Source organism: Panthera pardus, unplaced genomic scaffold (genome assembly GCF_024362965.1).
Source record: "Panthera pardus isolate Hobbes unplaced genomic scaffold, ASM2436296v1 HiC_scaffold_17, whole genome shotgun sequence".
NCBI classification, from domain to species: domain Eukaryota; kingdom Metazoa; phylum Chordata; class Mammalia; order Carnivora; family Felidae; genus Panthera; species Panthera pardus.
Window position 1 is genome coordinate 72,817,389 of NW_026526732.1, and position 26,683 is coordinate 72,844,071.

At 37.4% G+C, this 26,683-nt stretch overlaps 1 protein-coding gene and 1 long non-coding RNA gene across 2 annotated transcripts; one reads left to right on the forward strand and one right to left on the reverse strand.

Moving 5' to 3' along the window:
- Window positions 1–3,462: 3,462 nt before the first annotated feature.
- LOC128777676 (uncharacterized) lies at window positions 3,463–6,481 on the reverse strand. The gene is made up of 2 exons (XR_008422962.1): window positions 5,605–6,481; window positions 3,463–3,694 (listed from the first exon to the last, which is right to left on the reverse strand). It is a non-coding gene; the product is annotated as an uncharacterized LOC128777676 (long non-coding RNA).
- A 135-nt stretch (window positions 6,482–6,616) lies between these two features.
- Window positions 6,617–25,362, forward strand: AKIRIN2 (akirin 2). Its single transcript, XM_019442827.2, has 5 exons — window positions 6,617–6,971; window positions 22,115–22,258; window positions 23,628–23,777; window positions 24,687–24,758; window positions 25,008–25,362. The coding sequence occupies exons 1-5, from the start codon at window positions 6,737–6,739 to the stop codon at window positions 25,016–25,018; spliced, it is 612 nt and encodes a 203-aa protein (XP_019298372.1). The 5' UTR covers window positions 6,617–6,736; the 3' UTR covers window positions 25,019–25,362.
- Window positions 25,363–26,683: the final 1,321 nt, after the last annotated feature.

A 26,683-nucleotide genomic window follows, 5' to 3' on the forward strand; every position in this document is an offset into this window, starting at 1 on the left:
TGTTACTTATCTCCATTATGATGCTTTATAACATTTAAATTAATCCATCTCTTTCTCTCCAGTTTTCTTCACTACCCAAGTCACAATGTGGAGTATAAGAACACACCTTTGGGATCTTATAAACTTGGGTAACAGTCCCAACCTTGACCCATTTAAGACTATGTGACCTCAGGCATGAGCCACAGGTTCAACAGTAAAATGAGATTAACACTACTCCCTTAGGTTTTCAGTAGGATAAACTAAGAAAGCACCCAGGCCATGGTGGCATCCCTACAAATAATATTTCTATTCCCCCAAATGTTGCCAGCCTAGGCTCTAACTCACCCATGTAAGTGGGATTAAAGTGAGGCACACCCTATAACACAACTACACTGATTTGGAACCTAGATCTTATCTGAGTTCCTTCCTAGCAGGGGGGTACAGAAGGGAGAAGGAGGTTGGCCCAGAAACTGGACCTGAGCTCTTATGATTGGCCTATGGGCAAGAAGGTACTGGAAACTCTTCTACTACCTCAGGCTGGAGATTTTAGAGTTTGCTTTAGCATGATAATGGTAGACATCACTTTTAAGGGTTTGCTATGTGTTAGATAAACTGTTTGGGGATGTGCTGGCTTTTAGTTTTCAGATTGGTGGCAACTAAGATGACTTATTTTTTCCAGAAAATTGTATTTTATTTTTCAAATAATTGTGATAAATGGTATTTTTGTAAAGGACTCTTCAGTCATATAAGCTAGAAAGTAAGCTTCTTTGAGGGCAAAAATCATGTCCTGTTCATCTTGTTCCCACAGACACGCTCCATGTCCCGCTGCTCAGAGGCAAACCCTGTCAAGATTGCAGACTGTCTCCTTTAAGATGGGGATAATTTCTTTGACTAAAATCAGACCACAACGGATAACTGTGGGACACAAGGTGTAGATGAAATCTAGCAGTTTCTTGGACACCCAGTGAAGCTCTAGCTTTAATATAGGACCACAGGGCTTCAAGTGACCAATAATTGGTCCCAGATTGATGCTTGTTACCAGTGGGTGGGCCTAGAAAAGCTGATCCGAGGGGGAGTGTTGGGCCTATTTCTTCATTTCCTTTACACCAGACACCTGACTGACACAACAGTGGGCTTGCAGAGGAAGCCACCAAAGTTGGTGAAGTGTAAACACTATCCCATTCTCTAGAAAAGCCTCATTAGGGAAGGTTTGCGGCGGCGTCATGGAAGCCCAGGACAGCAGGTACAAGAGGGAATGGGAGTCAGACCTGGACAGCGACACCAACTCTGAGTCAGGCTTAGACTCAGGCAGGGCCACAGAACTGACAACGGCTAGGGACAAACTTCAGGGGCTTGAGGTGCCTCACCAATGGGAAGGCGGTGTGTTAAGCTTCCACTGTTCATCCAATGTTTATTAAAGGTTTATTTTATGCCTAGAACTCTGTAGTGAAGAACATGCATGGCTCAAAATGTTTCACATAGATTAACTTTGCAGACAACTCAGAAGTTTGATTTTCCTAATCTTAAGTACTATCAATGGAACATTTTCCAGTGTCCTATTAGTTACACAGTTTTTGAACGGCATACTCAACAGTTTGTGCTTTACTGATGACTTGAGGTCACCATCTTATTTAGGGCTGCCAGATAAAATACAGCACACAGTAAAATGTGTTTATCAGATAAAAACAGGTAATATTTGGGGCGTACTTGTACTGACAAGTCATTCCTTGTTTATCTTAAATTCAAATTTAACTGGGCGTCTTATATTTTTATATGTTAAATCTGGCAACCCTCCCGTAATTATATGGTGCTCTAGTAATACAGTGATGCCTCAAGTGCAGCTGGACCAATTGTCCTGACACTTCAGTGGCTCGCGGCTTTTGTGCTTTCTTAATTTTGTAGTTATTTCTTAGAGTCCCTTTCTTTGCTATACAATGATTGGCTTGCTTGTTGTAGTCGCTATATAGCATCTTCAATTCCCTTTTCCCTCTTCTACTTGATTCTTCTAATTGGTTTGGGCTGGGAAATAAGATCCCAAACATGATTGACTTTTCTATAAAGTAAGAGTAAATGGTTCCTGAGTAAGGATAGAGGTAATTGACTGTACCTACTTGAGAAAAGCATGCAAATTTTAAAATAATGACTTCATAAAAACTTATTTTGATTGCCCAAAGACTATGCTGTGGTTTCTTTGAAAGTCCCTCAGGATGAGTGAATCATGGCTTATTTCCTGGACTGCGTTGTTCTTCATAGAGCACTATACAATTAGAAATGAGCCTCTGATGGAGAAGAGGTTAAAGCTAACATAAGAGAATTTGCAGTTGCGTTTTAACCACAGGATTTTGGATGTTGATCCTGAAAATCTCTAGGAAGAGTGAAACAGATACTTATTTGGCTTGAGTATTTTACAGTTAATCATGCCTTGGAGCTGGGGACTAGTCTAGGTGACCTCTTGAAATCACTCACAGATATATGGTTTTGATTAATCTATGACTATCCAATCAACTCAAAATAATGACCACATCCAAAACAATGAAACCAAAGTAAAATTAGCCATATCATATCTACAATGGAAAATATGTTTTCTAATATGTATTCCAGATATGGTTCTTAGAAGAGGTTTCGGCCAGCCTGCAAAACCTTATGTGGGAGGAATTACAATGTCTATTCTTTACTACTGCACTCATTTACACAATGATTAAACTTTTTTTTTTTTTTTTGCTGTAGGCACTGCCCGTTCTGAATATAGATTCTAAGTGACTCCTAAATTAGAATTGCTATTCCTAAAGCTGAGCATATGATTACTCAAACTCAGCATGTAAAGTCAGCAAACACCTCTCCACACCTTACATATTTGCATTTATCTTTAACAACAGAAAAATTGTTTGAAAATGATTTATGGTATAAAAAGGATCTTCAGGCTCAGGATGATGATATTTTATGTCATCCAGCTATGTCTACTTTTACTGGCTTTAGTCAAAGAATGACTCATCAGAATCAGATCCTGGAGAATATTTTGGGAGGTGCTAGAAAAGTCTAATACCAAGCAGAGACCAGCATCTTGGTAAAACACTTTTTCTTCAGAGGCTTCTGAGATTGTACAAATGTGGAAATACTTTCTAGATTGTCACAAAGCTATCCTAAAAATTTCAAGCCTTTGAAATTTGTTATAGGCCTTTTAGTCACAACAAGAGCAATTTTGGTCTCTGTAGGTCACTGGAGCCATTAGCTGTACTATATATTTAGATTCATGTGACCTGATTCAACTTATTAATGTTTTAAATATAGTTTTGTTTTCCCCTTGATCAACAAAATACATATGCACTTCTAAACTATGTTAAGACTTATGGGCTTTCATGTATTGTTTTTGTTTTTAATTTTAGCCTTAAAAAGTTTGTTTTTTTCTTCAACAGCTTTTTTTCTGCCCTGAAGGCGTTGCTATTTTAGTGAATATCTATCTTAAAAGACAAGGATAATGTAGGCTATTGGGAGGACAGGGTGATTAAAAAATGTTTATTTAAGAAACATTCAGTAATGGTGCACCTGGGTGGCTCACTAGGTTAAGGGTCCGACTTCAGCTCAGGTCATGATCTTCTGACCTGAGTTCAAGCCCCACGTTGGGTTCTGTGCTGACAGGTTGGAGCCTGGAGCCTGCTTTGGATTCTGTTGTCTCTCTCTCCACCCCTCTCTGCTCATGCTCCGTTTCTCTCCCTCTCTCTCAAAAAGAAGCAAACATTAAAAAAAAAAAAAAATAGAAGCATTCAATAAGTAGCTGTTGAAGTGTGCAAGTTACTATGCTATTGGCAAGGAACTAATACAGTGGTAGGAGAAGCAGGTTCATGAACAGAGAGTTATATTGTAATGTGGTAAGAGTAATGATGAAGATCTGCAGATGGGTATCTGTCTCTTTGTGAAGCTATAAAACTAATTCAGCCTTTAAATGTTGGGGGGAGACTTACTATAGGAGTTAATGCCTTGGTTGAGTCTTAAAGAATAAGTAGTCAGGCAAAAAGGATGGAGCAGAGAGCCTGAGCAAAGACACAGAAGTGAGTAGGAAAGAAGTCGCCTTGTTCCTCTTAGTTTCTGAACAGGCTCCTTAGTCATTGGTATTAGGGGAGGCTGCCCCAGCCTTTCATGGTTTAATAATAACAGAGAGCCCTTTGCAGATATGCTGTGCAGTGTTGATTGCATGGGCAGCTATTAGTACTAAAATGTCAAGTTTACCAGATATCCCATATTACCTTTCCATAAAACTCTTTCCTTATTTTCCAGGCAGTGTGTGATAATGCAAATGATAACCACAACCCCCCTCTATTATAGCTGTCCTAGGGCTGTCATAACAAAGTACCACAGACTGGGTGGCTTAAACAGCAGAAATGTATTATCTCAGTTCAGGAGGCTAGAACTGAGGTCAAGGTATCTGTGGCGTTGGTTCCTTCTCTGGACTGTGAGAAAGAATCTGTTACATGTCTCTCTCCTAGCTTCTGGTGATTTCCTGGCCATCTTTGGCTTTCCTTGGTTTGTAGATGCATCTGCAGGTTCACATCATGTTGCCTGTTTCCAAATTTCCCCTTTTTATTAGGGTACCTGTTATATTGCATTAAGGGCAAGCCCTACTCCAGTGTGGCCTCATCTTAATTAGTTATATCTGAAATGACCCTCTTTCCAAATAAGGACACATTGGAAGATACCTGGGGTTAAGACTTCAACATATGAATTTTGAAAAGATGTGATTTAACTCCTAACAGTCCCTTTTCAATGTAAGGTCTATAATTTAAGGTAAAATCTTAATTTCAGAAAATATTTACCAGGAATATAAATGCTTTTGCTGTTTTCTTTCCATGGCTTAATCTATCCTTTTTCTACTTATTTACATAAAATATGTGTTCTGTTAATTTCATCATATCATAGGTTTTATGTTTCATGGCATTTAGAATTTAGCAAAAATTTACCTATACATTTTCAGTGTCAGAGTTAAGCTGTTGTTTCATTAAATGTGACCTTTTTCAAAAGATATTTCCCAAGCAGTATATCTTAAAATTAGTGCAGCTTAGTTGTTGAAACAATGTGATCAGGATGGCTAATCTTTAAGGTGTTGAACAATTCAATAAAACAAGAATATATTAAACTAATGTCAAAATGCTGTTAAGTAATAATAGACAAATGGTACAAAATATCTTTTAGTTACTGACTAAATGACAGTAATAAATAAGCATTGGAAGCCAGTATTTGATAGCCATGATCATTTGATAATATGGCATTTACATAAATAACTTGTTTCCTTTTGGACTTGTGATAGCTTCCCTAGGCAAAAGACTGGTGACAGTTTTTTACATTATGAATGCCCTATTTGATTCTTATTTTAGGTACCTGAATAACAGTACAACTTTTACAAAAAGTTGTTTTCTTTGCTTATGAAATGGGTTCATTATCTACTTCCTAGACATTTCATTAGGTTTTTTGATTTCTTACACTTCACAAGTTATAGTACAATATTCAACAGATAATACAGTTTCTGGTATCGCTTGCTTTTTATCCAAAGCGAAACAATTTGGTCTTTCAAATCTATTTATTTACAGGTAAAGCTGGTTTTGCAGAATTTAATAAATGGATATATGCAGCTACCTGGGAAGGCAAAGCATCCAGTTCAATCAAGGATCCTGTAATCTGATACTATTACTGTTGTTGTCCCTTGCTGTCCTAAATAGATTCCATAATATTATTTCCTAGCCTCTCATTATGACAGGTTTTGGTTTTGGCACTCTTACTACAGAAATTAATCTGTCTGGAAGCTGGGTTGGCTACGTTTTCTATTTCCCGTTTGTTAAATCATTGTAGGGATGGTATCAGAACAACTATTTCCTGAATTGTAAAGATCTTTTAAGCACCAGTTGGCTTTCCTCTCTCCCAGTCTCTCACACAGTCTTTTCTTCTTTTCCTCTTTTGCTTAGTTCCTTTTACACTCAGGCTGCGTAGGGGATTTAAATTCCAACCCGGAACTCGGAATGGCGCGCCTTGACTGACGGGAGTCGTAGTTTTCGTGACTCCTCCGGAATCGCTTTTCACGCCTATTCCCTTCCACAGTGAAAAACTACAACTCCTAGAACGCACCTGCAGGGGTGTCCACCCCCTATGCGCACGCGCCCTGAGGCCGCAGAATTTGAATCGGCGGCGTTGTTATTGACGCCATATTGGGGCCGGCGGCGGGTGGAATAGTCGTACAGTGGAGGGGGAAGCGGCTGGACGTGTTTGCTGGAGCTCCTGCCGCTGCCGCCACCTCCTAATCCCTCCACATCGACTGCCGCTCTCAAGCTTCTGACTTTACTCGGGCGTATTTGTAGTCGCGTTCCAGCCTCATACCTCACCGGGCTGTTATCGACTGCTGAAGGGAGCCGGTCTCAGCGCAGGAGCGCCTCGGGCGCGGCGCAAAGCTCGAACGGACGGCGGGGGCGGCCAGAGCCTCTCCCGGGGGAGCTGCGCCTGAGGAGGCGGAAGAGCCCCCCTGACGCGGCTGTCGTGAGCGGCCGCCACCGCCCCTCCCGCTCTCGCCCGGGCCGGCCGGGCCAGTGCCCCTGCCGCGGAGGCAGCGGCGGTCGCGGCTCTTATCTCCTCACCGGCGCTCCGGCACTCGTCTTTCTGCTCTTGAGCTCGTCGGCTAGGCTCTCCTCGAGTCCCGCTCTCTCCCCACTTCCCTCGCCCTCCCCTCCCGTCACCCTTCCCCGACCCCACCCGAGCCCGGCCCTCGGCTGCCCCGGCCATGGCGTGTGGAGCCACTCTGAAAAGGACTCTGGATTTCGACCCGCTGCTGAGCCCGGCGTCCCCGAAGCGGAGGCGATGTGCGCCATTGTCGGCGCCCACCTCGGCTGCTGCCTCTCCGTCGTCGGCAGCCGCGACCGCTGCCGCCTCCTTTTCGGCTGCCGCCGCCTCGCCGCAGAAGTATCTCCGAATGGAGCCGTCCCCCTTTGGCGACGTCTCTTCCCGTCTCACCACAGGTGGGACTCGGCTCCGCGGCCGCCGGGGTGGGCGAGAGAACTGGGGTCCCGGGACGCGGAACGCGGCCCCAGGGGTGGGGGTGCCGGACTGGTGCTCGTTCTTAGCAAAGTAGTAGACACCTTTCTTTTAGTTAGGTCCTCCAGCCTCGGCGACACAATAGAAATGGCCTGATGTCAAGGGGGTGGGGGAGTCGGGAGGTGGGGAGGCAAGGCCGTTCCTTGCCGGGTATTGTGGGGAAGAGGAAGATCTTTTCTTTGGGCTGAATGACTGGAATTGAGTGTTTCCGTAGTCTGGAGAGCCCCAGCGGAAATGATCAGAGAGGGCGATATTATTCATAAATTTAGGCGAGAGAGGGTCACATTTCACCCGAATCTCGATGTCTGTCTCCCTGAATCGATTGGTTGCAGCTATTAACTGTGGGACTGGGTGGTTTGAGGCGAGGAGGCAGCCCCTCCTCCAGTTCAGACATGGCTGATTTTAGTACCGAGGGGATGGGGGGTGGGGATGGATGTCACTGGGGCGAGATCTAGGCCTGTCATTAATCACCCACAAGAACGCCACTTTGGCTGAGTCAAGACCTGTTTCCCTAGCAGGGTCAACAACAAAGAAAATGCTCTTCCCGAGTACTGTAATATGATCGTACTATACGTCTAGATCCTGAGAAACTTGAACTTTTAATGAAAAGCGAATTGTATTGAAAATTGAGGCTGAGGAGTTGCTTCTAGTTGGAGGTGCTTTATTTCTGCTCAGCAAAGTATGGTGGGGGAGAACAGCCTAGGCCTTGAGAATAATAAAATCAACCCAAGATTTCAAGGGACTTGAGTGTTTTTGCTTTTCATCTTGAAACATTTCCTGAAAGTGACTATGGGGAAATGCCTTTTGGCTGCTTTATACTGCATGTGTATACTCAGTTTTTTTTCTGTACTTTAAAAATACTTGTGTGCCCCTGGCACAGTCCTAGGATAGGCTTTTGTGGACTGGTGGTGTAATCTGTTTTCTTTGTGTGTATAGCATGCAAAGGTTTCATATTTGAGCTTTTGCTAATAATATCTGCACACAAAGCCTTTTCATAGTTTTAAGTGTTTTGTTCTTGGCTTTTAAAAAACTTGTAGGCAGTATATATACCTCTGTATTTGGTAACTTCCATTTTGAATTGTTTTGGTCAAGTCAGGTTTTTCAATATCCTTCCTCAAATGCCTAGGCTGCCATTTTTGCTATTAAATATTTGATCTAACTTAAGGATATACTATTTTAGAGTTGCAGTGAGTTTTCAGAGGCATTCTCGGATAATTTTATTTAGCAGCTATACCTAAATAGTCTTGTATGTAAAGGCATTCATTGATTAACTGTTAGGTTTTGCATTAAAAAAGAAACCATCAGTATTAAGAATGAGCTTCTGGTGATTAACATTATTTTTAGTTTGTCTTTTTAATCAAATGGTATCATTGAAAATTGAAATGATACCTAGGAATCTGTGCTTAACAAATAAGGCCACTTAAAAATAGCCCTGGCTAACCAGCCATAAATTTCAGTGGAGCTGGTGAATTAATACAGTGTTAGGTTTGGGAGTTAAACTGTATCTCAGTCCTGCAATAGTTCTGAGCATATGTGGTAAACTGGCTAGAACTATATTTATTTGTCTTCACTTTAAAGGGAACTTACTCAGAAAGAATTGTGATCCTTTACAAATCTGTCATTTCATTGCATTGGTTAATGCAGTTGGTTCCACATTATCTCAAATTTCAATTGAATGGACTATAATAGTAAAATTACTGGATTTAGTGAAATTGTTTAAGCCCGATGATTCAAATACATATTTTCCAAAATATGCCTGTCTTCTGTTCTTCCAGGTGTTTTTGACATCTGATCAAACAGATGGCAGTTTGATCGTGTCCTGAACTCTTAAAATCACACCCTGATTTATAATTTTGAGTCTGCTAAAAGTTGATTTAGCCTTTTCAACCTAAAAAAAGGTTGATTTCAGAAAAGCAGTTGAAATTGGTAAAGTGTTATATTGCTAAAATCTACTTTTTTTTACTGTAATTTTGGATGACATTCTGCATGTAACTTAATTTGGCTTTGTTTTTAGATGGCCACCTTTTGCGGGCTCCTGTATGGTTTTTGTAATGTTGTCATAATGGGAGCTGCAGTGTTGTGCAGGTATCAAAGAGTTTTTCAGTTTTCATGTCCCCAAACTTGCAAATAATTTTCCCAAGCACTTAATTTTTAGATTCTTGTTTTAACATTGGTGATTCTCAAACTTTACAAGAGTGAATATCTGTATATCCTTAGCTGAAATAAGTAGCTAGGGTTGGAAATGGAAAGTGACATACCAAGTTGAGAGTGATTGGAACTCTGCGGAAACTTTATTTTCCTTTCATTTCTGTGAGTTCAAATATAATTTAAACAACTTGGAACTAGAGTATTGAAGTGAATTTTTTTAGAGCGTGCATATAATTCAGCGTTTTATCATCATTCTTTTCTGCATACTTATATAGTGTGTTTTGATGTGTAGTTGAAATCATGTTGTGGCTTTACTAGAAGTTTCAGGAACTTGAACATCTTCTTTTAAACCCTGGTTTATTTTAGTCACCCCAGGAAGGTGATTCCAAAGTTTGACTTGATGACTATTATTTAAATCTTTATTTTTCAAACTGTTGCAGCTTAATGCCAGGAAAAAGGAAAGGGCTGGCAAAAAAAAGAAAAAAAAAAAGTTTTATTGGAACACAGCCATGCTTTTTTTTTTCTTCTTAAGGTATGGTCCATTGCAGGCTACAACAGCAGAGATAGTATTTGTGACAGAGATTGTATTTTCCCAAAGCTCAAGTATTTACTGCCTGATCCTTTACAGAAGAAGTGTGTCCACTCCCTGCTCTGTCAGCAGTGGAGTTTATAATGCTCAGGATGTGAAAAAGGGAAAAGTTAATGATAGGGAAGGGGGCTGGGGGGATTGACTGGGAAAATGAAGACCTCTACTAGCTGCATCAGTACTCTCACCCTGATAAATTAGTTGAAAACAGATTTCAGAGTGTTCTGCATCTTCATTAGTTTTTGAAATATTTTAATATTATCTCTTAGTCAAAGATTGTCACAACATTCCCAAGAACAAAATTATTTTAATAAAACTGAAATATCCTGTACCATTACAAGTGACTATCAGTCAAATCAAACACATTGTTTTTCATAATTGTGTACTGAAATGAATGGTTTGGTGAAGAGATCCTTCTATGGATGTCAACTATTTGGGAATTTGCTAGACACTTTTATTATACACATTATTTAGATCTTGTTACCATTGCTCTAGTCTTAGGAATTGAGTTGGATGAAGAGTTAAATTCCTTTGTAAGAATTCATTGTATTTGCTGGAAACTTGCCATTAAAAATGGAAATTGCAGCTTGTGAATGGGGAAGGGTTTACAGGAACTTAGATTGTTCAGTAGACATTGATGCATGCCTACAAACGGAGACACCAGCTGGTTTAAATGAAGTATAAACGGTTCTAGGCAAACAAATGAGATGTCTGTTGCAGGAGGCAGCATTTCACTTCAGATGTCATTTGTATTGAGCCAGAAGTGTTTTTAATATTTTGTGGTTATTTAGACAGCTGTTAAGTTGCTTCTGGTTTCTCAGTGGATTTGGCAAATAGATGGTTTTTAATGGTCTTTGTACTTCAAATTTTAAACCTGATATTTTACTTAGGACTGTGTATGCAGCTGCTGTTATTTCATATTTCTATGGATTATGCATTTAAGAATCTTGTTAAGTTTTTGGCCTTTAAAAGCAAGAGCATAGCAGTATTCATTACTGAGCTTTTTTTTCTTTAAATAGAAAAATAAAGCCTAACTTGAACACAGAAACAATAAGGTAAACATGGCTAGGTTGGAGAGAGGTTAGCCCTTCCTTAGGTATAGATGCTACCAGTTACCATGATTGGCACAGACACATAATCTGAGAGGTAAAGGAGAATAATAAATTTCTTCAGTTTTTGAATGGCTTTATAGGGAAAAAAAGACACTGTGTATGTACTCAGGTAGATCTTTTCCTGAGTGTTTGATGGATCCAGGTGAGAGAGAGAAAGAGAAAGATAGAGCGTGTGCTGGGGAGGGGCAGACAGAAAGGGAGAGATCATTCCAAGCAGGCTCCATGCTGTCTTGGTGCTGTAACTTCATGAACCATGAGATCATGCCTGAGCCGAAATCAAGAGTCAGGCGCTTAACCGACTGAACTACCCAGGCACCCCGAAAATTACTTCTGTTTTGAAAGGTTGTAAATTAAGAGATTAAGTGGAAGTGCCCTGCTTTGCATATTTTTTCTATTTGAAAATAAACTTTTGATTCTCCTTCCACTTAAAAGAGGAATGCAGAATAATAACATGGATTAGGTTTGGAGCACCTCTTGGGTAGGTGCTCATGAAACTAGATAATGGTGTTGGGGTGCTGGTCTTTTAAGTACCTATAACTAATTAACAAGCAAGTTGTGGTCCCTGCAGTCTTTGCATTAACTCTGTGCGAGTACTGTTGACTCACACATCATTCTCTACGCACATGTGAAACCACAGTGAATTACTTGCCTTTTGAAAAGACTAAAAAGTGTGAAGGGTGGAATACTTGTTTGCTTAAATGAACCAGTCTGGCATCTGCAGATGGTGAAGAGGTCTTGAACAAATGAATTTATTAGTTCAAGAGGGTCATCTTTAATTTTATTGCTGAGTGTTGGGATTCTAGAATTCCGCTTACCAATGTTTCTCAGCTTTCTGAACACATCTGGGAAATGTGATCTATCAGCAGCAGTCTTGTAGCAAAGACTGTTAACAGTAATTGCCCTCCTGGATTTTGAGAGGATACAGTGGGTTATAGTTTGAAAGTAATCCCAAAGGTATTATCTGCCATACCTTCCTTCTTAATGTCTTACCACAAAGTTTTAAGATATTTATCAGATTTATTTGTTGAGTTAATCCAGCCTTGGCATTTCCCAAGGTTCTTAGAGATGCTAAGTTAAAAAAAAAAAGTAATTTCAGTTCTTCCCTTCATTCTGTACCAGTTTTTCTTTTTACACTGTTTTATAACAATATAGCCACAATTGCTAAAACATGTTTTGAAAAGATTGTGACTCAAACAAATGAGTAGTAATAAGTATAGCAATTAGTTTAAGACTGAACAATACTTTTATTGAGGCATTTGAAGTACACTTCTCAGTATTCCCTTATTTTTCTGGACAATGATGATAAACAGGATTTTATCATTTTCAGAGATCTCATTTGAAGAAACACATTTTTAGAGTTTGTACATTTTTAGGAGAAAATACTTTGTAATATGAAATTTCTGGTCTTTTATTTCTAAAGGAATTAAATGATTTACATTATAACAAGTTTCTAACCTGATGAAGCTTTATTGAATAGGGAGGGAATCCTTGCAGGTAAATTAAAACTGTATGTCACATTGTCAGCTTTGGTATTTATTTTGGGCCTTTCGATTAAAATTTTGCAGTATGCCAGACTGTGTAATCTTCCTCGTGATGGTAGACTTTTTTTGGGTGGTGGTAGTGGTTTTTAACCTTCCAGCATTAGAAAAACAGCTCATAATATGCTTATAGTTTGTCTTGGGGGTTATAACTTGCTTTCATCCTCCCTTTAAAAGTTATAAGTCATTAGTTTTTGTTACAGATGTCATAGGTAGATCATCCTGAAATGGACTAGTGCTTTGCAACATTTCGATTTTAGTAAAATTGTCATCTTCCCATTAATACATTTTTGGGGGGTTGACTTAATTTTTAGTTTCTAGGTTCTATTCATGTATCTGGTTTTTCTCAACATTGTTAAAATCTAAATATTTACTCCAGAAGTCACTTGTTCAAGCTTTTATGTACCTCATTTGAGTTCCAGGTACTGTGCTGGTTAGGCAAAGATAAAGAGTCTCTCAAGGGAATAGAGCTACCACTGTGGGTACTTTATTAGCTAGCTAAACTTGAATAAAAACACTGTAATCTTTATACTTTCAGTATTACCATATTTTTTAAACTATTTATTATTTTTTATTTTCGAGAGTGTGCACTTGTGAGTGCGGGGGTGGGAGGGGAGAATCCCAAGCAGGCTTTACACTGTTGAGGCTCTACGCTATTAGCACAGAGCCCAACATGGGGCTTGAACCGCAAATCATGAGATCATGACCTGAGCTGAAATCAAGAATTGGATGCTTAACCGACTGAGTCACCCAGGCACCCCATGTTTTATTTCTTTATACACACACACACACACACACACGTATATTTACATAAATGTATATTGCTGAATTGATCTAGCAATTAAAGAATAGAATGTAGAGTGGAATTTGAAAGATTAGAGAAAGCCAATTTTTTCATGCATTATTGTCCTTGAACTTTGCCTTTTAATTGTTATGGAACATTGCCTTGTTCTGTTACCAAAATGTAATTCTCTGGAAGAAAAACTTTTCTTAGTTTTAGGTTGCTGTGACAGAACAGAGGAACTTGATGCTCACTAACAACCATCCATGGCTTAAAGTGAAATGGTACATTATCAGAGGCTGGGACTGTAATCAGTCCTTGTATGTATGACAATGCTGACCTACCAATTTAGAATAATTCCTCCCTTATAAAACATCAGTAAAACATTCTGGTTAGATATAGAGGACTGTCCTCTATAGATTAGAGATGTAGAAGTATCCCTTATATAAATATCTAAATGTAACATGGAAGATTTATATGTATTTATATATATTTATTTATATACATTATTTATGTGTATATTATATATATATATAAAATTTGTTATAACCAGTTTCAGAGCTCTGGGTAGATGAGAATTATACACTGGTTACTATCTTCCTCACAACAGAGTTTGAGGTTTCAGGGCATGATACATAGTAGTAATTCCTCTATTCTGACATCCTATTTTTTTAAAAAAAATTAGCTTTCCTTCTTGTGATTTATTGTAACTTTAGTTACTTGTGGAATACGGGCTAGGTATTGTAGTAATACAGTACTGGGAAGGGCAGCAGATGTTGACCTTAAGCCCTGTGGTCAGGCTTGGCCCTGACTTGTTCCAGCTGTGTGACCTTTCAGAAGACATTGAAGCAAAGCCACATTTTCTTCATCTATAAAATAATGCACACGATTATAGTAATATCTGACTTCCTAGGATGGGTTGTGAGGATTAGGAGCATTTCCTGTCCCTGAGTGCTGGAGGTAGTTACAGTGGAGCAACCTCAAATGGGACTTCTTTATTCACTGTCCAACAGTCCTGCCATTCCAGTGAATGACCTTGCCTTCAACTTCACAGATAAAATAGAAGCCATCTAATGGCAATTTCTTCATTTTTCCCAGTACCAACACTACCAGTAGTTGTGCTGTCTTGTTTTCCTTTGAGTATTACCAACGAAGTTTAAATGAGATAATTAAGGCACTTTACACAATGAGGGAAGGATCCACTTCTCCAAGGGAACCTTATCTTCAGGATTATTTTTCTCTTTCAACTGGACCTTTGCTTTGGCTTTAAATATTGTCAAGACTCCCATTATAAAGCAATAAATAAAACATCCTCATTTTCCTCCAGCAGTCATCCAGATTTCTTACTTCAAAACCAAATTCAGAGAGCTTTCAAGTAAGTCTGTTTGCTTCTATTTCTTCACTTCGTAGGTGTGTGTACCTCAAATAGTTCTTGTCAAGTCAACAGTGATTTCCATGGCATATAATCAGTCCTCATCTTATGTGACTCTTCTTACGGCATTTATAGTGCTCTGCCACTCACTTCTTTTTGAAACATTTTTTTCCCTTCTGTGATAACACTTCCCTTCTGGCTGTTCTTTTTGTCTTCATCTGGCTATTAAACTTAGGAGTTCCTTAGTTCTAGGTTCAGCTGCAGTCCTCTCTAATAGCTCCCTAAGCAGTCAGTCACATGCATACTCCTGACTTGACTTTTCACTTACAGATGAAACTCTAATTTAGATCTTTAGATCATTCCTCTCAGTTCTGGTGTTGGTGAATTTGGACCTTTTATCATTAGATATTCCCCAAGAAGTCAGGATTTTTGTTGTTTATTTTTAAATATTTTTATTTTAAAATATTTTATTTTAAATATTTTAAATATTTTTATTTTAAAATATTTTATATTTTTAAATATAAAAGTCTGTTTATTTTTAAATATTCACAGCTACTACACAAAATATAAATGGGATAAAAGATGTCTGTGGACTTCCGGTCACTGTCTTCTGGTATGAAAGGTAGTCTTAATTGCTTTTTAAAACTGTGTGTAATAGAAAAGTAAATGCATTTGTTCACCTTCAGTCCCATAACATGAATTTCATATTTTAAGAATGGTGTTAGGAAAAATGAATCAGTATATGTAAACATTATGTAATGAGTCTAAGTTTAATTTGATTTACAGTCAAGTTTAAATTGGTTTACAGAATATTTTCCTGCCAGGGAAGTGCATGTCTAATATTGAATTACAGAAGCCATGGAGGTTAGGGTGGCAAAATGAATTTAGATCACCTTAAATATTTTTGTAATTGAAGTAAGTCTGCTGTTACTGCTTTCCTTCTCCTCTCCATTTCCCAGAATGTCCAGTAATTAATAAACTAACCACTTTATTTCTTAACTGCCATAGTAGGGGAGTTATTATTTCAAGCAGGGGATAGAAACATAAATGCCCATAGTTCCAGGCAAGTAATATAAATGAGTGAAGTAAAACTTCATGGGAATTTGTGAATTCCAGCCTTGCTACTGATCTGTAGAATCACCTGGAAACACAAGAGATGTGCAGAATCTCAGGCTCCATCCCTCAGGGTCTACATTCTAACAAACTCCCCAGGTGATATGTGTGTCCATTAAAGTTTTAGAAGCACTTGAGAATTTCTGCCCCAAAAGGTAGCAACCACTCTTTTTTTTTTTTTTTTTTAATGTTTTTTTTAATGTTTATTTGTTTTTGAGACAGAGAGAGACAGAGCATGAATGGGGGAGGGGCAGAGAGAGAGAGGGAGACACAGAATCGGAAGCAGGCTCCAGGCTCTGAGGCATCAGCCCAGAGCCCAACGCGGGGCTCGAACTCACAAACCGTGAGATCGTGACCTGAGCTGAAGTCGGACGCTCAACCGACTGAGCCACCCAGGCGCCCCAACAACCACTCTTAAGGTGAATTTTGCCACATAGTTTAGTTTTCCACTTAACAGTAGCTAGAAATCTGACTTTTAATTAAAGTAATGAACTTTAAATATTGGGCATAAATTCATACTTTTTAAAAAGAAACTATTCAGGGGCACCTAGGTGGCTCAGTCGATTGAGCATCCAACTCTTGATTTCAGCTCAGGTTGTTGATCACAGGGTGGTGGAATCCAGCTAAGCCCTGTCAGGTTCCGCCCTGAGCATAGAGCCTGCATAGGATTCTCCCTGTCTCTCTCCCTCCCTCTGACCCTTTCCCTGCTCTCATGTGTGCTCCTTCTCTCTCAACATTTTTAAATTTAAAAAATTTTAAAAATAATAAACTATCTAGGCCAGACATGTCTTTGGGCTCAGTTTAGCTTGTGAGTCATCAATTTGCAATCTCTGTTTCTAGGTAAGCTATTGCTTGATGTGTGTGTGTGTGTGGTGGGTGCTTTAATAAATTGTTGTAGGAGATGGATTTGTTCTTCAGCTTGATCGTGGTGCCCTAGAGTCCTCCTCAAGGAGTCCACTCTAGATCTTACCTTGTTTTCATGTCTGTAGTTAACTGAAATAGAAGCTGAACTTTTTGCCATGGCATTAAATGTTTTTTGTAGCATATGTTTTGGATTTTGGATGGTTCAGCTTCCCCTTTCTCTTTCCTATTACTGCTTTTTTTTGGTTTTCCTAAATTATAAACTGTTTGGGAAGATACTTGTAGATAGTAAAGAGCTAACCAACAACAACATAGTTATATCCTTTAGAGTCTAGTGTAATATAAGAGAAGTATGAAACTTACTGGATATCAGGGAGGAACCACCTGCTGATTGAGCGTTGTTGGACTCCTTGCATTAATGACTCCCATTGTGCAGTTAATTTGTAAAATTTATACTTAGACCTGAAGGGTTTTAACAAGTTGAGTCACTTCAAATAAGTAATCATTGGCTATTACAGTACCAGTGAAATAATAGAATTTGATTTGTAGTGATTATGCCTTTTCTTCATCTTGTAGGATATAAATGAATTACTCTTGTACAGTAAAATATTATATATATTATAAACTTAGAATCTTAGCCAGTTGCTTTTAAAGTACTGTAGATAATACCCTAATGTTTGTATAATTGTGTGCAGCTATATTATGCTTATTAGGATTCATGTTAATCGAAATAGAAGTTAAAACTCCAGATATAATTTAACAATCTTGTGTTAAAATTTGGTTCCGTGTCCCTTTGATGTAGTAATTTTAAAGTGAATTAAAAATGGCATCAACTCATTCTTTTCAGTTAGATAGCTCTTGTCTGAGTAAGAACATTGTGCTTAAGATTCCTTCAAGGACACCATAAGAACTGTTTTAGTTTCTGGGCAAATATCCTGGGAAAGTAATTTATTTATTAAAATGGACCTCCATTACAACTCTTAATTGTGTATGTTTTAATTTATAAAGGAGATGGCAATGTCTAGTATGTAGTTGAGTGCTCTAGATTGGGTTTGTTATTTTATTTGGAAACAGTTCCTTATTTTTAGGTCTTATTGGCTACTGCAGGTTTTCTGTACTTAATTTGTGTTCCTGCCTAAAACTAACAAACTTTCAAGATTTTTTTTTATTTTTATAATTTTTTTTTTTTTTATTAACGTTTATTTATTTTTGAGACAGAGAGAGACAGAGCATGAACGGGGGAGGGTCAGAGAGAGAGGGAGACACAGAATCGGAAGCAGGCTCCAGGCTCTGAGCCATCAGCCCAGAGCCCGATGCGGGGCTCGAACTCACGGACCGCGAGATCGTGACCTGAGCTGAAGTCGGACGCTTAACCGACTGAGTCACCCAGGCGCCCCAAGATTTGTTTTATTTTTAATCCCCTTATTTATCTGTCTAGATGAAATTTTACTTTAATTTTTTCAAAGATACTCCAAAGAGAAACTGGCATGGAAGGTGGTACAAAAAATGTCTTAATACACCTAAACCTAAAACTTAATGAGACCTGTTAATGTTTGATTTAGTAATTACGTCAGTAGGAAAATGGCAAGTCTGTGCAGGTCTGGAGCAAAAGTTTCACATGTCACAGATCTTTAGACATCTTATGGACTGTACTCTAGAAAGACATTTGTAGTTGCTTCTAATTCTATATTCCTCCCTTTGCTATCAGTTCCATCTTGTTGCTGTTTCTCTTATCCTTGTTAACTTATTTTTTAATCCCTACAACCACTTTCTTCTGTTTATATTGTTGACTGTATTGTGTCCAGGCTTTCTTAAGTAATCAGTGGCAACTAAGAGTAATAAAACAGTTTGGGAGTAGGCTTAATGTTGCCACAAGCCAGGCTTTTTCTTTTTAACATTTATCCAGTTGTTCTGTTTTCTTTTTTTTTTTTTAATATTCCTTTGGAATATTAATCATTGATAATCTCCCACCTGTTAAGGAGGAGAATTTTACTGGCAATTTTAATGTCATTTATTAGATATGGGAATGAAAATGCCATTAATCACAGAATTTGCTAATACTTTGACTTTCACTTATACATAGTGCAGTGGAAGCCTTAGTGTTTTGTGGTAAAAGAGTAATGTAGTTTTTAGGATTTTTGAAAAGGGATTATAACCATTTTGTGGTGTAGTTTGTTATGAAGATAAGTGTATTTTGCTCTAGGTGATTTGCTGCAAATTCAATCGATGCTTCTATAAGCCAGATATGAAGCCTGCATTAAAACTGGAATGTTCAACTGATAATGTTAGAAGTTTCATTTCACTTTTTCTTATGTACCATAAATCGTGTTGGCAACATGATCTTAGATGTTACATGAACTTGGGATAAAATGTCACTTGCCAGTTTGATTAGAGATGGCTAGATTTAAGTAGTTTAAGTAGACCTAGGAACTTTATTGATGTGTGGAAGACCTTTATCCAACTGGTGTGGAAGCAACTTCAGTCGGCCAGGTACCTAAGTTGAGCTTAGAATGTGTTGTGGAAATTGAATCTGGGTAAATTTCTTGAGTTAACAGCTTTAAAACTGTATACCTATCCAAACTGAGATAAATGAGTTTGAGGCTTACAGTTAGCTGAGATCTTGGTCAAGTTAAATTGGCCATAACATTTAACACTGCCATAACATTGTTGATTACATGTTACCAGTATTAGAGCATTTGTGAGCACAGTGAGGGTTAGATGACATAGTTGCATCATATTCGACATAAAGAAAAGCACTGTAGGCTTTTTTTCTTCAGTTCTTTAACTGCCAGTATCAAGCGTTGGCAAAGATGTTGGCAAAGGAACTCCCTCATACATTGCTCGTGGGAGTGTAAGATGGTATTGTGGAAAATGGTTTGGCAGCTTCTTACAAAGTAAAGCCATGCACTTACCATACAATCAGGCCATCCTGTTCCTCTTCTAGGTTATTTATCCATGAGAAATGAAAATTTTTACACCTGTAGCCTTGTACTTGAATATTTATAATAGCCTTAGTCATAATAGCCCCAAATTGGAAGCAATCTAAATGTCCATTAAAAGGAGATTGGATAAGGTGTGTGTGTGTACAGATACACACCATGGAGTACTAATTAATAAAAAGGGCTTAATTATTTATGAATCTCAAAAGCATTTTGCTGAGTGAGAGAAGTCAGACACAAAAATCTACACTTTTTATGATTCCATTTATATGAAATTTTCAAAACGGCAAAAACATTTCAGATAGTGAAAGTAGATGAATATTGTGGTAATGAAGGTGAAGGTGGTGAACAGGCGCGTGAGAGAACTTTTTGGAGTGATAAAGTTCTTCATTATGATTGTGATGGTTCCAAGACCTGTTTGTTTCATTAGCATATGTTAGTAGTCATCAAAGTAGTGTACATTTAAATTGGTGAATTCATTTTGTAAATTATACCTTAAAATTCTTTAGCTTGTTCTGCTGTTTCTTAAGTATTAGATGGTATGGAGGTTTACAAAGCTAAATTTTAAGAAGTTTTACTGTATCTTAATCCCAGGCTAGATCTATATATATAGCCTATGATTTGAGATTATCAAATGAACAAATTTGAGTTTGTTATTATTATTTTGATACATTTTAGTTGTGCTCTGATTTTGTGAAGAAGCAAAAGGAAGACTATGATCTTGAGAACAGTTGTGGTAATCAAAAAATAAGTCACACAAAAGATGTTGTGGACAAGTTACTCTTGTAACTTGTACATTTGAAATCTTTGGTTGTGAATAAACTTTAGGATGCTTTAAATGGCACTTTTTATCAGAATGGTGGTAGCTTTGATCAGAAAGTGATAAATGAGGGAGGCTTGATGTCCATCAGAGACCAAAACATCATTACTTTGAACACTTTCTAGAATATTGCTACTAAAGAGTTCTGTTATTAAAAAAATAAATAAATAAAGCTATCTGTTTGTCCTGGTTGGTATAGGAAGTTGCAGTAGTTTTGTTGGACCCCTCTATGAATCTTAGGAAACCCATTTCTATCAAGGTGCTTATTAGCTGTTTAGTAGATAGCCATTTTATTTCACACTGGTAAATTCATTTTTAAACTACAGACTATTTCAAATAAATGGAAAAGGGCTGAAAATGACCATGTTTAATATAGACAAATGTTAAGATTCTGAAAAATGTTACAGATAAAGTACCTCTTAATACAGCCGTCCTAAAGTTAAATCATTCCAATGTGTGATTCTATGCTTAAGCTGCACATTCATGTATATTTACCAGATTTGTTTACACCACAAAATTTACATAAATGGAATCTTCTTCACTGGATATGTCTTTCTGCAACTTTTTTTTTTCCGTTAAAATAATGAAAGTGGCAGAATCTAAAATGTTTAAGGAGAAAAAATAAAATAAGCGACTGATTAATGTCCGCTCAGGGTCTTCTCTCTCAAAAGCCCTAAAAGTTCTTACTAGAGAAACAACATAACGCCAGGAAAGAGGAGAATTAAATACATACCTGAGAAAACCACCAGTATTAATTTTTTTAAAAAAGATTGTTCTCATGTAAATCTTTAGCCTTCAATCAACTTTTCAGTTCATTTTTAAATTAACACATCATTGTAGACTTGATTGCTAAAGTTACATTCTGATATATTTATAAATCATTTTAATGCCTAATTGCCATCTTTTGTTTAATTTTGTTTTGGATTGGGATTAACAAATTTAGGGTGTGGTTTTTCACATGGATAATCTATCTAGGAGCTATGATGATTGTGAGAAAGCGTTTTGAGGGAAATGGAAACCTCAGGGAAATATTTTCTAGAGAGGCTATTTTGAATTAGAAATCTTCATAAAATGAACCATACTGGCATAAAGGATAAGCTTGATAGGATTTTACCCGTTTGGATGGTTGTGGTTGAAGATAATGGTACACTGGTATGGTGGTTTACTATTGAGTACCTGTTCTGTACCAATCACATTACATGGGCTTTTACCCCCAACACTTTTTGCTGTTAATGTTATAATATTCTTAGGTTCTGTTGAGCTTAATATTAATGGCCATGACAATTTATGATTTTTTTTTTTTTTTAGTTTTCTCATTCATTCTATCATTTTGTCAATTCTCACTGGGGTGTGCTTGTATATACATAGTGCTCCCCACTTCTAATTATTTATGGTCTTGGAAAAGCCTGCTTAATAGTTCTATTGTGATGAATAAGGTGGCCTTTGAATTTGGGATTTTTAAGAGTCTGAGTAAACTAAAGTGAACTAAAAGTTCATAAGATGCCCTTATTTTTACATTGAATGAAAAACTTTTAAGTTATCTTTTGATAATTGGTGCTCAGAAGAAACTGTATTGTAGAATAGCTAAATTCCAGGTGGTGTGTATGTGCTGTTTCTGAATGAGTTGCCCCTATTAATGCTTAAATGAATTCCTCCAGAACATCAGTTTTCTGGATATTATTGGAAGAGAATATTTTCAGTAGATTGGTCGTACCAAGTAATTGTTGAAAACCCAAGTGTTTTTTTTTGTTTTTTTTTTAACTTCATGGTTTTTATCTAGTCATTTTTCTTCTCTAGAACAAATTCTGTACAACATAAAACAAGAGTATAAACGCATGCAGAAGAGAAGACATTTAGAAACTAGTTTTCAACAGACAGATCCATGTTGTACTTCAGAGGCACAACCACATGCATTTCTCCTCAGTGGACCAGCTTCACCAGGTAATAATAAACTTAAGGTGAAAGGAAATGTTATTTAGTATGGTGACTCAAGCTTGTCTTTTCTCGCCTTTGATTTAAAAAAAGAAATTTATACAAGTAATGTATGATCTCTTAAAACATGGTACAAAGTAAGTACTTGCTCCCTGGATTCCCACTACCCAGAGACAACCACCTTGATATAATATCCCCTAAGTGGACTTTCCCATAAGTGATGTGATTTGTAGCCTTTGTTAAGAAAAAATAAATAAATAAATAAATAAATAAATAACATACCATGTATCTCTCTGTTAAGTATAGATGTACCTTGGCCACAGTTTAATACTCTTGCCATTTTATGGATTTCCCATAATTTAACCATTAATGAAGACAATTAGACTGAATTTGGTATTATAGTACTTAAAAAATTTCCATGTACATATACCCTATCAGGGTAGATTCCCAAAGGTGGAAAGTGGCTCTTAATGTTTAGTAAAGTTCTCAGCAAAATAGTTTTTCTTGTGATGGTAGTTGCCTTCCTTCTCTTCCCTACCAGCAGGGATAAGAAAACCTGGCAGAATAAAAGAAAACATTCAGGGGCTGCTGGCTGGCTCAGTAGGTAGTGCATTCAACCCCTGACCTCAGGGTTGTAAGTTCAAGCCCCATGGGCTTGGGGGATAGTTTCCTTTAAAAAAAAAAAAAAAAAAAAAAAAAAAAATCAAAGTCTATAAAATAGTCAAATAAAAATAGATTAGGAAACAAAATTGTTCAAAACTAAATTCCACAGTGCTCCTGCCAGTTGGGTGTGGGGTGCCAGTGTGTGAGTGAAATGTTGTAAGGGGAGGTTAAGGGTAGAGACTAGACTTAAATCAGCAGGAACCAAGTTCATCATCATTCATTTAGTCAGTTTACCTAGAAGATCAATTAAGTGGCAGCCTCAACTAAAAACTAGGAATTTGAAAGTAAAGATAGCCCTTCATGGTTACGGATTAAAGCTGGCATACTTTAATCTTGTGATAGACACAGCTCTAACAATCACAGCTCTAACGAGGATAATTAGTTAACTGCTCCCCACCATGCAGTTTACAGAAAAGCAAGTGAAACAAGAGCAATTGGGAGTACTAGAGACAGACACACAGAGCAGGACAAACAACTGATAGGAAATCTGTGTATTTGAGGGTGTATAGAATACTTGCAGCACTTTAATGCCTAGATGGGTAGTAGTCAAAGCCTGTGTTTTAAATATAAGTATTTTCCAGGAATCAGTGAAGTTCCGATAAGAATTAAAAATCTTTTCATATACCAAATTTAAGATTTGAGTGCTATTTTCAGTACTTGCAGCAGTCTCTTTATGATGGCTCTAAATCATGTGCTTTTGTTCATGTTATAATAGGGACTTCATCTGCAACGTCCTCGCCATTAAAAAAAGAACAGCCCTTATTCACTCTACGGCAGGTTGGGATGATCTGTGAACGTTTGTTGAAAGAACGTGAAGAGAAAGTTCGAGAAGAGTATGAAGAAATATTGAACACAAAACTTGCAGGTATGCAATGAGCTTACTTTAGATCTCCCAGAAACTCAACTCTAAGAAATGTATTATTTTCCACGTATCCTTCACGTCAATTAACTTACCCTGTGTATCCACTGGTTACAGTATTTTCTAAGAACCAGAGAATTTCAGTTCAGGAAAGGAAGTGAACCTTCCTGTAGCTCATGGCCTTCCTTAGTGACCTCAAGAAATAGCATTAAGTTAGCCATGTAGATCAGCAGTAGTATTAATGTGAACTAGATTTTTTTGGTTTTCCTGTGCTGAAAACTTGATTTCGGCTGTTTACCTGACTTTGGTTTTGGATTTTTAGACTACATGTTTCATGATAACTTTTCCACCAGTCTAGACCCATTTATTGTGTATGGTAACTTAATCAGGATTTCCCTGATTTTTTTAAGCCACAGATTTTACTAGGTGTTGATAGTATAAGATTTTTTATTTTGAAGTTGTTAAATCAAGGTGCTAATATAGGCAAGAAAATTTGCTTAGTTATGTGACATCTGATTAGGTTATAGGTGGATGCTTTGGGATTTTTTTTGTTAAGCTTCTGTTTTCCTGTTTCCCCTCATTGCAGTAAACTGCCATTCAAAGATCACTTACTAAACTTTCAGAGCAGAGCAAGATCTTTTTATTTCAAGCCCTTTATTTTTAATGGGTTAAGAAATAAGCTTCCCAGCCTATACATAAAAGTCACTTAATTTGGACTGAAATGTAGATTTCCTGACCAAACTCTGTATTCTTTCCATTTGATAACATTATTAGTATTATTATTACTGAAGTCATGTGTCTGATTCAAAGGGCCAACTTAGAATTGTTTCACTATACATACTGGATTTTTCAGTTTATCTGGCTCTAATAGTACATCTTGCAAGTCGTGTAATTGATATGTATCTTTATTTATAGAACAATATGATGCATTTGTGAAGTTTACGCATGATCAAATAATGCGACGATATGGAGAACAGCCTGCTAGTTGTAAGTATTTCATCTTTGAACTAAAAACAAGATAATTTCTTAAGACATTTATTACAATTATCTACATTCTCAATAAGAGAATTTAACAAAATCATGGAGCAAAAAAGGCTGGAGGAAATAGGCAAAACTTTATTAAGGCTTACTTTTTGGTTATTTAAATACCTAGGATGATGTTGGGGATGAAGATCTGGAATGTCTTTGAATTTTGACCTGGACTTTGCACTAATTTTCCTTTTCCTCCCCCTTTAGATGTTTCATGAATCACGTTTTCTGCATTTGTGGGCTGCCTTGTTCCTTGTTGAGTTGTTGCAAGAGGTCCTAATTATGACATGCAGCAATGCCAATACCCCCCTGTGAATACAGGTTATTTCAAGCTTTCGTCAGTGGCAACCACTCTTAGGCAGCAACTAGTTTCGGATATTTCCCTGATGTCAGTACCATCTGGATGTGGACCTTTGCTACCTGTATTAATGCCAGTGGCCTCATTTGCTGTATCATTACAATTTGGCTTCTTATATTAATATGTTTGAAAAGGATTAAAGCTGGTATTCTAAGAACATGCCCTTCACTGGTTGTGTAAATAAAACTGTAGAATGACACTTCAGATGAAGTTAGTGTGATTTTAATTGTGCACTACAACCAAGCTGTAACCAGTTATTAATAATCTAGAATGTAATCCCAGGACATTATTATTGAAGGAGGGAGGGCATTTCTGTATTCCAGGACTTCTTGGGGTTTCAGAATGGATTTTTTTTTTTAAGTTTTCTTTCTTTCTTTCTTTTTTTTTTTTTTTAATTTGGTAGTTTTTATTTATTCTATCAATCGTTTTAACAAATGTTTATTGCTGCATTTTTTTCCCCAGTGTGTCGTCGTTTTACTGCCCTTGTAGTACTGGAATTTAGTTGGAAGAATAAAACATTTACTTCTAATCTGCTTTAATGTACAGATGGGTAGTACTTGAATAAAGCCAGTGTTTTAAATGTAAGCATTTTTCAGGAATCAATGAAATTAATTTTCCAATAAGATTTAAAAATCTTTTCATACACCAAATAATCTCAGATTTGAGTGCTATTTTCAAAAACTGAGTTCTGATTCCAAGTTGCTTATAACTGACTGCATGCTAGAATGTTATATAATCAGTTTTAACAGCTGTAGAATTTTTACCTCCAAGATAAGAGTAGAATCCAAGTTTTTTTTTTTAAAGGATGATAGATGAAAACATGATTCATCACATTTAACTCCCTTTCCAAACATAGCTTTGCTGTAATGAAGTGAGCAAAAAATGCTTCAGTGATTTCTTTTGTTGAATTCTTTTAGCATATTTCCACTAATTAAACCAATCATAAATGTACTGGGGCATATATATTTATAATTGACCTAATTAGTCAAAGAGAAGTTTTGTGTTTTTTTTTTCTCTCTTTAATTTTGGTGATTATAACTCATCAATTTTTTGTTTAAACAAGGCCAGGGCTTAAGGGCTTTCACAAGATCCTCAGATAATTCATATGCCCGTTAAATGGTTGAGAAGCATTGGTATAGCACAGGGTGGCCATAAATTATCCACCTAATTTATGGCCACCTAGTTTTAATAGCTACCTAGTTTTAATGACCTAATGAGATTGTCAAACTCAGCACTACTGACAATTTGGGCCAGATCACTCTGTTGTGGGAGTCATACATGTCACAGGATGTTCAGGCCATCTCTGGCCTCTACCACTAGATGCCAGTGGCACACCCCCAACCCCCAACCTGAAACAACCAAAAATGTACTTCCAGATATATTGCCACATGTTGGGGACTAGGGAAAGAAACAGTCCCCAGCTGAGAACCACTGGTAGGTATGTGGGTGTTTCTAGGAGAATGTAGACAGTAAGTTGGAATACGGAGGGGGAGTGGGAGTAGAGTGGATTTTATCCCTTCTTAAC

What these genes read in the sequence shown, in the direction of transcription:
- AKIRIN2 (XM_019442827.2), top strand. Translation starts at nt 6,737, where the DNA reads ATGGCGTGTGGAGCCACTCTGAAAAGGACTCTGGATTTCGACCCGCTG. An exon ending in CTCTTCCCGTCTCACCACAG is followed by an intron (nt 6,972 to 22,114) that starts GTGGGACTCGGC and finishes TTTCTTCTCTAG; the next exon opens with AACAAATTCTGTACAACATA. An exon ending in ATTGAACACAAAACTTGCAG is followed by an intron (nt 23,778 to 24,686) that starts GTATGCAATGAG and finishes CTTTATTTATAG; the next exon opens with AACAATATGATGCATTTGTG.